Source organism: Cupressus sempervirens, chromosome 11, assembly GCF_028749045.1.
Source record: "Cupressus sempervirens isolate cs-2001-9-10 chromosome 11, ASM2874904v1, whole genome shotgun sequence".
Taxonomy (NCBI): domain Eukaryota; kingdom Viridiplantae; phylum Streptophyta; class Pinopsida; order Cupressales; family Cupressaceae; genus Cupressus; species Cupressus sempervirens.
In genome coordinates, this window is record NC_143128.1 from 233,826,220 (window position 1) to 233,843,441 (window position 17,222).

The 17,222-nt window shown below is 38.8% G+C and overlaps 1 protein-coding gene across 4 annotated transcripts in view; it reads left to right on the forward strand.

Moving 5' to 3' along the window:
• The window catches only part of CNGC15 (cyclic nucleotide-gated channel 15), a 116,252-nt gene that overhangs the window by 25,239 nt on the left and 73,791 nt on the right, over nt 1-17,222 (forward strand). For all 4 annotated transcript variants that reach the window (XM_089809072.1, XM_089809074.1, XM_089809073.1 and 1 more), the window contains exon 9: nt 4,604-5,141. In XM_089809072.1, coding sequence (XP_089665198.1) covers nt 4,604-5,141 — 538 coding nt within the window. The remainder of the gene's footprint in view (nt 1-4,603; nt 5,142-17,222) is intronic.

Sequence of the window (17,222 nt, forward strand, 5' to 3'; positions counted from 1 at the left end):
GATGTTTACTTGCTTGAATTGAAAAAAAATTGACCACTAGCCTCTTGTCGATGGTAGGAGTGCCTTGTGCGGTAAGCCAATGGCTGAATGCACTTAACTTCAATTAGTGTTGAATCTTTAGTTTGCAGCCATTTCATGGGGATTAGAGAGGAGATATCGATGGGAAAAATATTTGAGTATTCCTTAGAAGCTATCACTAGATGGGTGGAGTCGCAGGCGAGATTACATCTAGTAGAGTCCAAGTCATCTACGATTCCTTGCACTCCTAGTTAGAGGTAGAAATAGCAGCAAGTTTGAGTGGAAGTTGGAAAATCGTAACCTATATTTTCATTTGTACATTGTGAAGCCAAATCTTTTGAACTACAATAGTTGATATCTATTGAATGAATAATGTAAGTCCCACAAGTGATTACCAACAAATCACATTATTTTAGTGATTGAGCCACAATTGAAGGAATCTTGAAGTCATTTCATTATCTTATTTTGCAAGCTTAGCATGAGAGATGGTCTTATATCAAGAGAAGATTGAGTATTTGATGCTTTGTCTTGGAACATCAGGTATTTGATTCTACATGTTGTAGTGGAATAAAACTCACATCAACATGGAAATGATAGTTTGTGCCCTCAAAATTGCTTGTACTCAAGTAATAGAAAATTTGGATGCTCAAGTATTCTTTCATCCTCCCATGTGGTATCTTTTAGTGGAAGACTCTTCGATTGTATCAAGTACTTAATAGTGCTCCTACTCCTCAATTTGTTGTGGATGTCAATGATGACCTCTAGAATTAGGCCTCGCTTCTTATCATCCAAGGGAGGCAACTTTGTCAAAGGGATGATATGTTGTCCAAGAGCCATTTTGACACATGAAACATGAGAAATATTGTGAATCCTGCTTTTTTATATGTGAGGGGATGGGAAACACCTCAATAACCACCTGAAACACACTTCAAATACTCAAAGAAATCCAATTTAATACGGAAAATAAGATGATTTCAATATCAAAATTACGCAAGAAAAACTAAGGAAATTTCTTACTGTACTTGCAATATCATGACACAACATGCCAATCCTATTGGCTTCTTATCACATCATTATAATCTGATTTGGGTCTGTTCATAGACTTCCAACAATGGTGTATTTGCAGCAGAAAATGGCTCCCCAAGCCTTTCTTAAAGCTCCCTAATCTCCGCCTTCAAAGTTTTAAATATTACTAATGGAACTCAACACCCTCTCTTTCTCCTCCACCAAATTCCATTTGTTTCATGTCCCACTTACCTCACACTGAAATTTGAATTTGAATTCCAATTTGAAATCTCTATTAAGAGTTCTTACAACACCTCTTACAACATGCTAAATTAGTTGTCCATGTAACACCACTTGCACTCCTAGTCGACTCCCAAGAATTAAATTCCTAGTCATACAATTAAATTTCCAAGAATTTCAATTTCAATTAAATTTGCTCCATTTGAGATGTATGTGGGGTTCACATATTGTCAATGACCACCTTTTCAATTTTTGATTTTGACAATGCTAAGTGCCACCAAAATATACAAAATTACAACCATAGATATAATATAGGCCATGGAAAAATATTTGTCTTATTAAATACTAAAAATCCAACAAAGTATAAAATATAAACCTTTTTGGTTGATGGTGATTACAATTTTGTCTAGGATGCACTTGCATCAATTCTGGAAGCTTCAATACATAGGCAGCCTTCCTCACGATTCTGTGTGGTTCATTGAACTTGGGCTTGAGCTTATTAGATCTTACAAGAATATTCTGTTTATACTGATGATATTACTGTTACGCTTTTATTGATTCAGACTTGTAATTGGTAAGATTGCTGCCCCCGACTTCACTTCTTATAATCATGTGATTAGACTGGCTATGAATCTGATCTAAATTATAGTCTCTGTTGCTCTTCATGTTATGATTGTGTGGTTTTTCAACCTCTGATGCGATCTGAGATACAATTCACCTTTGTGCATTCATCCTTTCACCTTACAATTGGATGGGTAATCACCCTTCTCTCACTTGGTTGTCTATTGGCTTGTGTGAGCAATGCAGGTATAAAGATATATATAAAACAAAACATTTGATGCCATAAGAGGAACTTATGATCATTTTTAAATATGTCATGATGACACATAATGTGAGAAGTTGTGTCTGAAACTTGAAATCCACAAACCTTTGCAACTAGTGCCTAATCATGCATCTTCCTTGTAATTTAATTGTTATTAGTTAGTTAACTAATTGCAGATGGTGATACCCAATGACAATGTAGAAGATGATTTCTTGTCCTTTGGTCAGTCTCTGGTATTTCCTTAGACAGTGATTATGTGTGAGGTGACCTTATGCCTTGGGTTGATCTGTTTCACCTTTCCTTTGACAATGACCCTTCATTGCTAACTAATCAAACGTGAAATGTCCTTGTCCTGTCATACCTTTGGACCATACGATGTTCTCTTGCTTGATTTGTTTCAGAAATTGGACATGATATTACACTGTGACATGTAGTAGAAAATAGGATTTATAAGGGATGAGTATTTGTCACTGATAGTCTATGCTATCTATATAGAAGCATTGGGTGGTGAGTCAGGAATGGTGGTGGGTCTGCTATCTTTGGTTAGTTTGACCCTGAGTCATTATGTTTTGGTTCAGGTCTCATTCATTACAAATCTATGACACATGGGGTGATGGAAATTGCTTGCACAGATAGAGTTTTGCACTGGAGTATATCTGTAACATGAGTTATTTTTTATCATCAAGTTACTTATGTAGTAGAGATGCATTTGGTGTCAGGGCCTTTTCTTGACAGATCACTCAATTGGCTGCTACCAAGTTATACAAGAGAAAAAAAGAAATCTATAGAAGAGGTTCTTCAACAAGTTTCTTTACTAGATTCTTCTATCAGAGCCTTGCAGAACATCACATCTCTTTTATTCCTTGAAATTAGGAATTTTTTTTATTTTTATAATGGTTTAGGCATCAAATGTGCACTATTTCTAGGTCAGCATAATTTCCTCTTGAACTTAAACTATAGTAGAAACTCCAGCTTCACAACAGCCATTGGGAATACTAGCTTGATTGCAAAAGAGTACAGTGGGTTGACTTCCATCAGGACTTTCAATGCACAATCTTTCCTCAACATACTTCGATCCCAAATTATCTAAGTAAACTCATTCTATAGCTTTAATGTCATGAGAAGATGAAATAATGTGAGTTGCTCTGATATGGAGTCCCCCTGATTGTTAAATTGTGCTGAATATTAATGTTCCAATCTCCATATGAATTTCTTGGTGGAGCTGTTGAGCATCAATTTTATGATGTTTCTTATTTGTTACATTTGCCTCAAATTTATGAAACATAAATTTTCAACTTACAACCAACCATTAGAAAAATAAGAAGCCAAAAACAAGTAGGTGAAAGAAATGTTTTAGATTCTTATCTCATGTATTATCTAGCATATCAATTGATTATCTACCCTTTTCATGAATTTGTTAATGAGAGTTGTAAGCTTGAAAACTTTTTGGGCTTCTCTTATTTTCTATACACTTCAGTTCAAAAATTTAGTTTGGTTTACATGTTTTTGAACAGAATAAGGAGGAAGGCCAAACTATATTAGAAACATAAGTGGATTTGACTGAATATTTGTCCCGATCCTTTATCGTTCTACAAGACAGTATTTGTTTCCCTCAAAAGGTTCAGAATGACTTTCTAGTTTATTTAGAATCAGTATTATTGTGGATTTGACTGAATATTTGTCCCAATCCTTTATCGTTCTACAAGACAGTATTTGTTTCCCTCAAAAGGTTCAGAATGACTTTCTAGTTTATTTAGAATCAGTATTATTACTTAATGACTACTCTTACTTTTATTACTATGTTGCTTAAATTCTCTCTGCTATACAAGCCTTTTCAACTGGCTGGAGCTACTAACCCAGAAATTAAGGGTTGATATTCTCTTGATGGAGTTTGTAATTTTAATTATGATATAACAAACCGTGAAATCTGTCCTCATTATTATTCCTTTTATTCTGCTACAGCAGTTTAGTATCCATAAGGGCCCATTTGGTGAGTGGAATAGGAATACGTATTCTGGAATACATATTCTAGAATACGTATTCTGGAATAGAACATATTCCTGTTCTCCATTTGGTTCAGCCAATATTTGATGGGAATTCACGGACCCAAAAATTTATGTTTTCTAAAATTTAAAAAAATGGAATAGGAATACGTATTCCAATAACACCTATTTGGGTGGAATTGCAAAACCCTATTTTTGGGCCAAAATTGGAATATGTATTCCTATTTTACTTTGTATTCCAATCCCGTTTTGGTGCATCCAAACAAGGAATTCAAAATTTTTGGAATACATATTCCAGAATACGTATTCCTATTCCGCTCACCAAACAGGCCCTAAAGGAATGTATTGCATTCCACATGAGTGCATTATGTGCCCATTTTTTTATTTAGTTTATCAGCTTCTAAATTCTGCACATCCACGCTTTATTTCATGATTCCTTAGTTAATCTAAGGATTGTTATTCCAATTTATTAAAATTTGACTTTTCCTAATTATTATTGTCATCTTCTTTACAGATTTAGCAATGACTTCGAAGGGTTGAATTTCAAAAGATGCAAAGCAGACAATATTGGTCAACATAAGTCTGATGAGGGCATTATGCAGATTTTGAACCTGAGTCGCCCAAAAACAAATTCGGGAAGGTCCTTGAAATCAAAAGTATTATCCAGGGTCTTCTCTGAAGATTATGAGAGAGTGAACAAGAGGATACTGGATCCTCGGGGCAAATATGTTCGTAAATGGAACAGAATATTCTTTGTGGCCTGCTTAATTTCCCTATTTGTAGACCCACTATTTTTCTATCTACCAAATGTAAACAGGAAAGCTTGTGTGGAAGTAGCAAGCCCTCTTGATATAATTGTCACCCTCCTGCGCTCAATTACAGATTTGTTTTATCTATTTCACATAGGTCTTCAGTTCCATACTGCTTATGTTGCTCCATCTTCTCGAGTGTTTGGAAGGGGAGAGCTTGTGGTGGACCCTGCAAAGATTGCTTCAAGATACTTGGTGAAGGACTTTTGGATTGACCTCTTTTGTGTTTTGCCTCTGCCACAGGTAAATCGAATACACATTTTATTGCTCTTGCTCTAGGTTATCTTTGTGTTATTTTCTATTTTATATTAGTTTGAAGTTCTCAACATCATGCTTCATAACCAGTTTGTATAATACATCAATATTTAATTGCAAGAGGAAATTCATAGCCTTAATCATACAGCCAATGTATTTCTCTACTTAGTGTGTCAAGTCAACATTTCTAAATACATCATTAATGATTCTGTGTCCAGTAAATCAATGAATAATGTATTTTTCGGCATAAATGCAGGACACCTTTTGCACATGTACATTACATGTTAAAGACTCAATCTTTTGGTGTTTAAGCTTGAGATGTGATAGTTTTGTAGGACACCCATACAAGGGTTGAAAACACAATAGCATGTACCTTGGGGTTTCTGTTGTTTGCCAATTAAAGAAATAATTCTGTGATTTCTTGTCTGCAGCTGTTAGCTTAGCAAGGTTTTGAAAATTATTATTTTTATAGAAGTATAAACTGTTCTTGCAAAGTCCAGAATCATCATTTACGTGTACACTCCATTCTGTAATTAGTATGAAATCTTTTTTACTTAGTTCTAGAAAAAGTCCTGAATTCCAAGTCAATACCATACTGTAAGTTCAAAAAACATCAACTCTTATCACCTCATAGGTTCTATACATATGACTAATGCAATATTGATGGTAATAAAATCTGAGAAATTGATTTAATGATCTGGGAGATTCAGAAGATATTATAAACCTACATGTTTAATATACATATTTCAGGAAAATGATATTACCTTTGTGTATCGACCTTTTAGATGAAAACTTGGTGATTACAAGTTTTCATCAATCAAGTTTACTGATAGCTATCACTCATAATGGGCATGAAGTTGATCTTTACAATTACTCAGCTTGGACAAGACTTACTTAGCATTTGGAAGAGTCCCTAGAAAAATGTCTTTTTACTGGTGTATGCAAGTTCATTGTATTGCAGTGTTAGACCGGCGCGGGGTGCGGGAAAAAAAAGGGCCTCAATTTTGGCACGGCGGAGGGATAGCTGGGGTGGGGAGGGAGGAAGGGGAGGGAGGGGGTTGCATAGTATATATATATATATATGACTGAAAATGCTGATTATGAGATGATACTTCAATATATTAAATAACATACTAAATATAGTTGAATAGAGAAAATTGAAATGCGATTCACAAACCATAAGTTTAAACTTGAAACTTGAAACTTCATAACCATTACCAATGACCATATAACTTAGTTAAAGATGCAAGATTCAAAATTTATTGTTCAAATATGAATATCATATATCATAAAGATGCTCATGATGACAATGAGCCGAGTAGCATGAAACAGTGAAATGAAATAATGTATCATAGCCATATCAAATAATCAAAGTGAGTACAATCAACAAAATGACAAAATGTCAATAACAAGAATGGAATCCCAAATCATCCCAAGTGCTCTCTAATCATCCCTTATACCGAAGTCCTCATCACTGGAACTACTAAACTCCTCGTGGGTAAGATCTTGATCCTCTAAAGGAACACCAACTAGCCCTAAATTGGCTTTTGCTACATTGTCATAATCATCAATCTGAGTTCGATCCTCTAGCTACACATCCCATTGTGCTACAGGGCTCTCCTTGTACTCATGTGTCTTGCAATCTTTGAGCCGCAAGAAACCGTGTATAACAACAAACTTCTCCGCTCTCTTAGAGGTAAGTCTATTCCTGTTAACAGAGTGGATGAAGCTATAGGTGGACCAGTTCCTCTCTGTAGTTGAGGAGCTAGACACCTGAGATAACAAAGTTGAAAGTTACAACTTACAAACAAACGTTCATACAATTTGTAACAAATGATAAATGGTAAATCATTGAATCAATGAATCATAAATTAAAATTAGTAAAGTAAAATTCTTAAAGTTAATATTATAAAGGGGTGGAATTACAAACCTGAGAAAGTAGTTGGATGGCTAGTTTGCTGATCTTTGATTTCTGTGACCCATGACATTTCCACCACAAAATGGGATTTTTTTGCACCATAGTTTTGAGATCCATCTTTGCAATAACCGAGTATCCTACAAGTTACAAGTTTACAACATAATATTAAAATAACTTAAATAAAGTTATAAGTAACAATTAAAAGAACTTATAATTATAAAGAGTTTAGAGCACTGAATCAAGATTTAAGGATTACCTGAAAGACTAGCAAATTTGGACCACTCGATGCCAATATCACTAGTAGTCTCAGTATCATACATTCTAGCAATGCATTGAAAGAACTCATTCTTCACCTCATCATTTTGAAGTGGTGTGACTCTACTAGGCCTAGGTATGTACCACTTTGGGTTCAATGCATAGGCAGCCATGTGCAAAGGAGTGTTCAACTTCTTCCACCTATGGTGAATGATAGGCTCAATGTACTCCGTATAGAATGCTAGAGTGGGGTCTCTCTCACGCACAACAACCCTCATTTGCCCAAGCATGGAATCAATGCACTCATAAACCTCTCCAAGGCTAGGTGAATCTGCATCTCCATATCTAATCACCCGAAACACTAGAGTAATGACGGAGACTATGTATTTTGCGTCACTCCAAAACTGATCACTCTTCACTGTCTCCTTTACCCTCTTCCCCTACTCTATTTTGGACTCATGCCATCAATTCCATTCTTGTGTCATAACCATGAGCTGCAATGGCTCTTGCAACTCAATCATTCTCTCCAAGAGAATATAATATGATGCATACCTAGTCTCAATTGCTTTTAGGAATTGCTTCTTTGCGAAGCTCCTGAAAAGTGCATGTGATGTATGGTGATTGCAAATAAACATCTACACCTTTTTCCCATCATTAACCACCTGTCTAATCTAGTCAATTTTCCCCATGTCTTTGAGTGCATTGTTCATGGCATGCACACAAAATGGAGTCCACCAAATATGCCTATAGGCTGCCTCCACAAGCCTCCCTACAGCTTTACACACATGTGCTACATCTATCACAATTTGGACCACATTTTGTGGCCCAACCTCCTCAATGGCTTCCCTAAGTACATGAAACTAAAAATCAGCATCTTTACGATGCCCTGAACAATCAATTGCCTTCAAAAAGTATGAGCCCTTGGTGCATGTAACCATAATGTTGATGAGTGGACGATGACTAATGTCCATCCACCCATGCTTGATAATGCCGCAGATTGAATCCATCCAACATGCCTTCATCTGCTCCATCAAGATCCCAACCTTGTCATAGGCTTTATCCAACACTGTGGTCCTCAACTTGTGGTCACCTGGTAGCACATATGATGGCTCTCCCTCTTTCACTGCCATGGACATCATCTTCACAAAATAGGGAGATCGAACCACATGTGTAGGGATGTCATTGGAAAAGAAGAAATCACCAACAGCATCATCTAACCGGTCCCTTGTATGCATGTTAAATAAATGAGCAATGGGGTTACTACCATTGCGACTTGTAGTTACTTTCTATTTCCCCCTACTACTATCCCTTGCTGAACTATGTGTAGGTGAGGAAAAGGATTGTGTAGGTGACATAGGCCCTGCTCTCTGATGCAAGATACGAGTAGATGTATCTCGCTGCCCCTGTAATTGTTGTATACTCTGTACTTGTTGCTAGCAGCCAAAGATCTAGGCAGTAAGAGTTCAATATCATTAGAAATGCCTCATAGTTTGTTCACTTCAATTTTGCATTTCACATTCTCAGGATTTGCCAAGAATATGCATGGGTTAACACCATAACTAGTGCAAAAAAAGTGTGCGTTAACTCTTGTAATGCTGCCAAACCATTCTGCGCCACATATATTACACTTCCATTTACATGTGCCACCACCTGTAGGTGTAGGGCGCGTAATTTTCATAGCAAACTGTTTTAGAGGGGAATTTGGATCATAAGGACCCCTAGCATATTGTGCCAAAATCTCTGAAGGGCAATCAATAGAAGGCACCCCTGGTGCAACATAAGGAGGCTCTTCCTTAGATTGACCATCTACATTAGCCCCATGATCACTTCTCTCGGGCTCAGGCTCATAATTAGATGTACTTCCCTCATTAATTTCTCTGTCTTCTACACATTGGCCGGATCTAGATGTCATTTATAAAACTGCATTTCACAAAATAAAATTATAAATATGATTATGAATCATGATACATTTCTGCCCAAGTAATTAATAATTAATAATTATTTATAATACATTATAAGTTATAACAAACTAGTTTCAGCGTACTTATAACTTTACTATTTAATTTTACCATTTACTATTTAAAAATATTATATATATAAAAAGGAAGCTAAATAGTAAATACGTTTTGGCATTATTTAAGAACAAAAATTTAATATAGATAATAAAAATCATAGAACTATCAACTATCTACTATTAACAAGATTCAAGAATGAAACATTCAAAAATTCAAAGTTGAAAGTAAAACTAAATACTAAAATACTTATTTGATTTCTAAAACCAAAAAAGTTGTAAAATAAAAAAACATACCTTGAACTTGATGAGACACTTGCCAAATCAAATCTTCTTGCTCCTCTTTATCTTGCAATCCCTTGCAAAATCACCCACTAAGCTCTCACAAACTCCTCTAAACTCTTTTGCCCACTTTGCTCCTTGCTGCTCCAAAACAATGAAATGAAATGGTGATATGAAAATGAGGTGTATTGGCCTTATTAAACCTTTAAATAGGACCCACACCCAATCAGGGTTACCTTGCATAAAAAACCAATTAAAAAACAAATGGAATAAAATATTTTTTTTTTACTTTTTACCCAATCTATCGGCTGCACCCTATGAGCACCCCGTGCGCGCCTCCGCACCTGAGCACCCGCGATACACCTGCGTCTCACGTCCCACCTGGGTGCTCGACTAGTGCGGTTGAGGTGCGGCCAAACTTTTTTGGCTAGTGGGGGTACTCGGGTGCACGACGCACCCACACTGGGGATGAACGTGCACCCAGTGCTTCGTGGTTTTGATCCGGAAGTGCGCACTTGGGCTACACTGTTGTATTGTGATTAAAGCTTAGGGTAAGACATTTTTTAACCTCCATTGATGTTATCCACATATTTCCTTACTCTCATTGCCACTTGATATTGTATAAATCTATTAAGTTACTAGACATATTCTTTGTCCACTAGCAAAATCATAGTCATCCAAATGATCGAGTTTGAATTGGTAGGGCTTACCATTCGATGGGTCAAGAGAATTCCACTATCTACAACAACTAGCATGATGTCTCTACTTTCAATTTCTTGTTTCTGATTCTTTTTATTCTCACGATATTCATATTTTGTCATTTGGTGATAATATCCTACATATCAATACATATGCAGTTCTATCTTGGGTTTCATATCAACACCTAAGATTTTAGATAACTTGGAAGGTAAAACACTCATCTTTTATGTTATTTTTTCTATCTAGTAATAGAAAAATAAACTATGAAGATATACATTCAATTCAAATAGAGATTCATGTTCATCAAATCACCACTAAAGATACCTTTAGAGATTTTTGTTTCATTTAAAAACTTGTTCCTTTTTCAAAAAATAGGAACTAGATAGGATAAGCATGATTAATATTGCATCTTGAGTGAGCTCAAGGGACCATTTAAAAACATCATGAGAATTTATCATACCATCTTGATCTTTTGTAGTATTCTCTACCTTCCAAGGATGATATCCAGAATTTGTAGGACATTCTCTCAATGATGAAAAGAGGAAAGAATTGCTTCAAATGCTTTGAAATGCACAATAAGCAATTTAATTTCTTATTGCATCAGGAAATTTGAAACTTCCACTCTCATATCTAGTTGATGTATTTATTCATTGAATCTGGATTATTTAAATAACTTGCTATAAAACTCCACTCTAGTTTTGATCCAAAATTTTGCCATTTTTGTGGTTTGTTTGATAATACAAATATATCATTTCAAGTTTACAAGTTGATAATAATGGTTCGGTATGCATAATCCGATTTTTGTACTTGCGAAATAAGAAAACATGTATTGATTGAACATCAACAAATTTTCAAAAAATACACAACGGAAATGGTAGTTTCTCTTTGACTCTACAATAGTTGAGGTAACATAACAAAGAATAAGATAAGATAAATTTATTAATGTCCAACAAGAGACCGAGAAGGGTCTAAGGGACTGAAAGTTTACAAACAAGAGAAACGACCAACAACAGGGACACTAAATGGTGCCCACAAAAGAAGAAAGCAACAAAGCCACAAAGCAACAATGAAGCAAAGGAAGACACCAAGGAAAAGGACTAGAGGTCCTTTCTTGGCCAAAGGAAGTCCAACACTAAAGGATATGGAAAAGGGCGACCAAGGGTCCCAGAATGTCTTTGAGTACTGTCAGATGAGGAGTGTCGCTATCTGGTGAGTCCAGAATTGGGTCTCACTGATCTGATGTGGTTGGGAGCAAGAGTGCAAAACTATCGCTTCATGCCCCTGGAGGGGGACATGGGGACATGGGCACATAAAAGTTGGTAAAATGCTGATCTAAAGCCTGGTGTTGAGGAAAAAGTAGATGAAAAGCGCAATCTTGAAGTTGAGTGGCCTCCCAAAGATAGAGCGTTAGGCAATTCTATTCAATGTAACTGAAAAAAGACGATAAGGATCTGCAATCTCGGAAAAGACAGTAAAACCTCTCTTGGATCTTATAGTAGATAGGACATAGAGCGGTAGGCAATTCTATTCAATGTAACTGAAAAAAGACAATAAGGACCTACAATCTTGAAAAAGACAGTAAAACCTCCCTTGGATCTCATAGTAGATAGGACAATAAAAGATGAAGTAAATCTCCATTTCCATCTCTACCAAGGTACATAAACAGAAAATATGGTTCTCTTTGTCGATGTGATGATCAGTTTGGCATCTAAGCTAGTGGGATCCAACTTTGAAGGAACCAAGAGAGATAAAAAGGGCATGGCACCAACGCTAGGTCAAATATGTAAGACGTGTTAATCCCATCATAGATATCTCAGAAGTGCTCGGCATAAAAGGCCATCTATGGATGCAGCCCTCCCAGAGGGTTGATCTAAGTTGTCCTAATGTATTATCTCTAAATATCGAGTCTCACATACCCGTTTAGCTCTTGGCGAGAGGGGACAAGGTGAGCGGGAACATCTAGAGAGGGAGATGATTAGTCTCAATCCCAATCAAACCCAGTAAAGTAATGGCCTGAGCGTACTAGCACCAAGCCCTAGTGGATGGATTAGAACGAGCAATAGTGACTAAAGAGCAGTAAGCTAGGTAGGAATGTTTGTGTCAGCTACTAGTTGAATCCGCAAAGCCCCAAAGATGGTGAAGAAACCAAAAGAGATTGAAGATAACCGCAATTATGAAGCGATGAGCCTGAAACTCCACCAAAATAACACTAAGGGGAGTGGAACGGTGATATTTGATGATACGCTTGAGGAAAAGTGTTTGAATCTGCTCAACCAAAGACTAGTCACAATCTAGGAGGGAGGGGACCCAAACCGCTGAACCATATAAGACTATGGGTCTGACCAAAGAGTCTAGGAGGGACAATTTGGAGGAAGTGTCCTGAAAATGGTGTCTAAAGCATTCTCTCTAATATGGTGAAGGAGTCCAACCCTTTATTAATCCTATGCCGAACAACAGGTCTCAAGTTGAAATGGGGGCTAGAAAATTTCACCCCAAGGTAAGTGTATGAAGAAACTATCTCTATTGCTTGGCCCTGCAAACAAAAATGGAGGTGTGAAGTCTTCAGACAGGTGAAGACCATAACCTGAGTCTTACTCTAGTTCGCAACAAGTTGACGTTGGTCACAAAAATGAAAAAAAGGCCGGCCTATCAAAAAGCCTTTGAAGCCCCTTAGGAGAAGATGCTAGAATAATCACATCATCGACAAAGAGGAGAATAAAAATCATGACCTAGTGTAAGTAGCAGCCATCAATAGGGAGTGAGGAATCCTGGAGGAAAGCCTCAAGCTGATCAATATAAATGCCAAACAAAGTGGGAGAAAGACAACAACCTAGTTCACCCCAATAGTGCTCTGGATTGGGTCTGAAAATCCCTCGGGAGTGCCCACAACAGTCTCATAGAGCCTCATGATCATTGTTAGTAGAGTCTCTAAAACCCCAATGTCTCTAAATTTGAACAAACTGCCACCTGGGATACAGAAAGTACACAAAATGGTAGTAGACTTTCATTGAACGATGACTAGCCTCCTCAATGATAGTCTGCAATGTCAAGATATGGATCCATAGTCTCAAAGTCCACCCGAAAATCCACATGACATCTTGCCCTATAATGTCCCCTATCAAGAACACCAGTAAGAATGGCATCCAATGCAGTGGCGTAGAGTTTGGAAAAGGTATGTGTTGTTGGTAGAAATTGTGTATCGGCCGATGGGTCCCTTCGGAAAGGAAATTGTGTATCAGCCGATGGGTCCCTTCGGAAAAGAAATTGTGTATTAGCTGATGAGTCCTTTCGAAAAAGTTCTTGTTATGTAGCTGACGGGTAAATAGTTTGTAGCGGACATAATGTATGTGGCCGACAGACTCCTTCGAGAAAGTTCTTCGAAAAGTATTTATAACCCCTTCGGGAAGCATTGTAATGGGAGATCATATCATATCATCTAAGTGTAATGTACTGTGGGCATATGCGAATAATAATAATAAGAGTTCTTCTATTTGTGTTCGTATTCTTTATCTGTGTGCAATTCTTAATTAACACATTTGGCGCCGTTGCCTGATGGACCTGGTACGCAGGCAGGCGGATATGAATTAAATGCCGAATCAGTTGAACAAAGATAAGAGTAAGCTGAAGGAAAAAGATGACATACGCGTTGCGCAGGAAAATTTAATTTTGGCTCAGCAAATAGAGCGTCGAAGGAGATTTTAGAAGATTCCCAATTGAAACAAGAGCGCGAAAGGATTGTTGAAGGAGACTCTTCAACAGCTTGATTTGGTGGAAGAAGCGAGGGAGGAGTTTCTGAAACTGCATACGCCCCGGGAAGAGAATCCTGACAGAAGGAGATCGACTCGCACGGCTCGGAGTGCCGACGGAGCACGAGCGTGGAGTGACCTCTTCGTCCGAGATATACTTCCGGAACGAACAACTTCGGTTGCTGAACCCTCTTCTTCACCAAACAGCGCGGGTGTTGAAAACAGTGCGGAAGTCCAAAATAGCGCGGAAGCAGAAATCAGCGCGGGTGTAGAAAATAGCGCGGGTGTGCAGAACAACGCGGGTGTCCAGAACAGCGCGGGTGTGCAGAACAGAGCGGGTGTTCAAAATAGCGCAGGAGCTCAGAACAGCGCGGGTGCTCGAAACAGCGCGGGAGTGCAAAACAGCGCAGGTACACAAGAAAACCCTCGACATACAGTGATAATGGCAGGTCCGAAGGAAAATTTGCCTAAATTTGATGGTGATGAAGCAGCTGATCCCATTCGACATTGTAAAACATGTGAAACGATCTGGAGGGCAAATGGCATAACAGATACAAACGAATGGATCCGACAATTTTTTGCTACCCTATGGGGTGTTGCGATTGATTGGTTTACTGATGCTGATCCACAGAAATTAAATAGTTGGGATAACATTAAGAAAGAGTTCATTGCAGAATTTCAACTTTTGCGTGATGATAATGAAATTGTAGCCGAGATATTCAATACCAAGCAAAAGAAGAATGAAACAGTACGGGTCTTTGCTAGGAGATTGAAAGACTTAATCAGTAAAATGGAGAATAAGCCGACAGATGGGCTCCAGAAAAGATGGTTCATTGAAGGCCTTCACCCGAAGCTGCAGAAAAAGATGAAGATCGTGCCACCATCAACATACAATGAAGCGTACAACCGGGCAATGAACCTCGAAAGTGACCATAAGACAAAGAAGAAGAAGAAAAACAGCTCGTCCGATTTAGAAGATGATGCATCTTCAGGAGCAGATAGCAGCGATGACGAAGAAAGCAATAAGAAGGTACGGGCCCTCCAGAAGGACATGATGCGGATGATGAAGGAATTCAAAAACATGAACAAGGAGACTAAGGGTAATGACCTATGGTGCACGGAGTGTAAGAAAGAAGGCCATACGAAGGGATCCTACCCGAAAGATCAATTTTGTGAAATCTGCCAGATCCTCGAACACTCGGTAAAGGAATGCCCTTTCAATTTAAAAACAAGGACACCGCAGCAAGTGTTCCTAACAAAGGAGGCATCCCTGTCAGGAGGGAACGGGAACACCAGTACGGAAGGTGCCACATCGGGCGGATACAGAAACAACCGGCACGGTCAAAATAACAACAATAGCAGCAACAACAATACAGGCGGAAGGAGTCGAATTCAATATGATGCGAATGGTCTACCAATTGTTCAATGCCGCGCATGCAATCTGTGGGGTCACTTCGCTCGAGAGTGTACAACGACGAACACACCGAAGTTGTTATGCAGGTGGTGTGGACTTGGTGATCATGAAGATGCTAGGTGTCCGAAGTCGAGAGTAAACTTGATCAACGTCGGGATGGACGAAGAAGAGATTTTGGCCATCACACGGAAGCAAGCGAAAGTGTACCCCAACCCAGCGGAAGAAAAGAAGAGACTGGAGGAAGCACGGGTAGAGATCCAAAAAGCAACACAGGCAGAAATGACACACCTGAAGGACACGTCGAGTACTTCCGTACGAAACTGCGTAGAACAGAACATTGTACGGCAAATTTTGCAAGCTGAGATACCCGTCAGGATAAGTGATCTGTTGCTCACTATGCCTCAACTCCGTACGGCCCTCACAAATATAGTTCTGAGCGCTAAGTAACCCGTAGAGCAAGACAACGAGAAACAGGGGGTACAAGTGTAGAAGATCCAATGTTGTTAGCTCTTTCATCTGGACGCTATCCAGCGGTTGTTGAAATGGGCATTCTCGGGACTGTGCTAACGGACACGATTGTCGACGAAGGATCCGGTGTCAATGTGCTACCAGAGGATACTTGGGAAAAGTTGGGACGACCGACATTATGGCCACCTACCTTCCAGCTATTAACAGCCGATCAACACGGAATCAAGCCATTGGGAATACTCACAGCGCAACTAGTGACAATCGGAACACAACCATTCCTGTTGGACTTTGTCATGATCCCACTGAAGCGGAGAGGATACGATGCTATTCTGGGCCGAGGGTGGTTGATACAAGCCAAGGCAAAGCACGATTGGAAGAAAAATACTTTATCACTCGAAAGCAAAGGCCGGAAGTATGTCATCGATCTACACACTCAGATGGTTGGAGAAGAAGCTCTGTCGTCGGATTCCGAAGGAGAAGAGGATGAGAGGAGGCAGAGTATGGAACCCGATTAGGAGGGAGTCTTACGATTGGAAGGAGATGACGATCTGGATTCAGTAACTGGTCTTTACCATTGGCAGATAGAGAATTACGAGCTCTTTCCAAGTTGTAATATGCTAAGGATCGACGAAGGTAAGAAAGAAGGAAATGAATGTCCGAAGGAACACAGAGAAGCCGAAGGAGGAAATGAATGTCCCAAGGAACACAGAGAAGCCGAAGGAGGAAATGAATGTCCCAAGGAACACAGAGAAGCCGAAGGAGGAAATGAATGTCCGAAGGAACACAGAGAAGCCGACGGAGGAAATGAATGTCTGAAGGAACATGGAGAAGTCAAAGGAGGAAATGAATGTTCGAAGCAACACAGAGAAGCCGAAGAAGGAAACGCGGATATGAATGAAGCTGAAGGACAAAACATACAGTACGAACCCAAAAGAAGGAAAGATTCTACTGTACGACTGCGCAGGAAGAAAGTATTATGTCAAACCACAGATATAGCAGAAAGGTACCGGTGGCAAGGAAGACACACGATACGATCTGCACACGCAAAAAAGAGGAAGGGTTCAAAAAAAGTTGTAGCAGTACAGAGTGAAAGTGTTATTGACGGACAGAAGGGGCAGCTGACGGAGTCCATGGTAGTGAACTTTGGGAACAAACTGGGCGAGATGGAGATGACACAGAACAGGCGTAACAGGTTTCAACTCGGATAGTGGAATGAGATCAAACCAGGCAAGTTCATAGTTAAGTGGGTTGGGCCGTATCAAATCTGGGAAGTAGG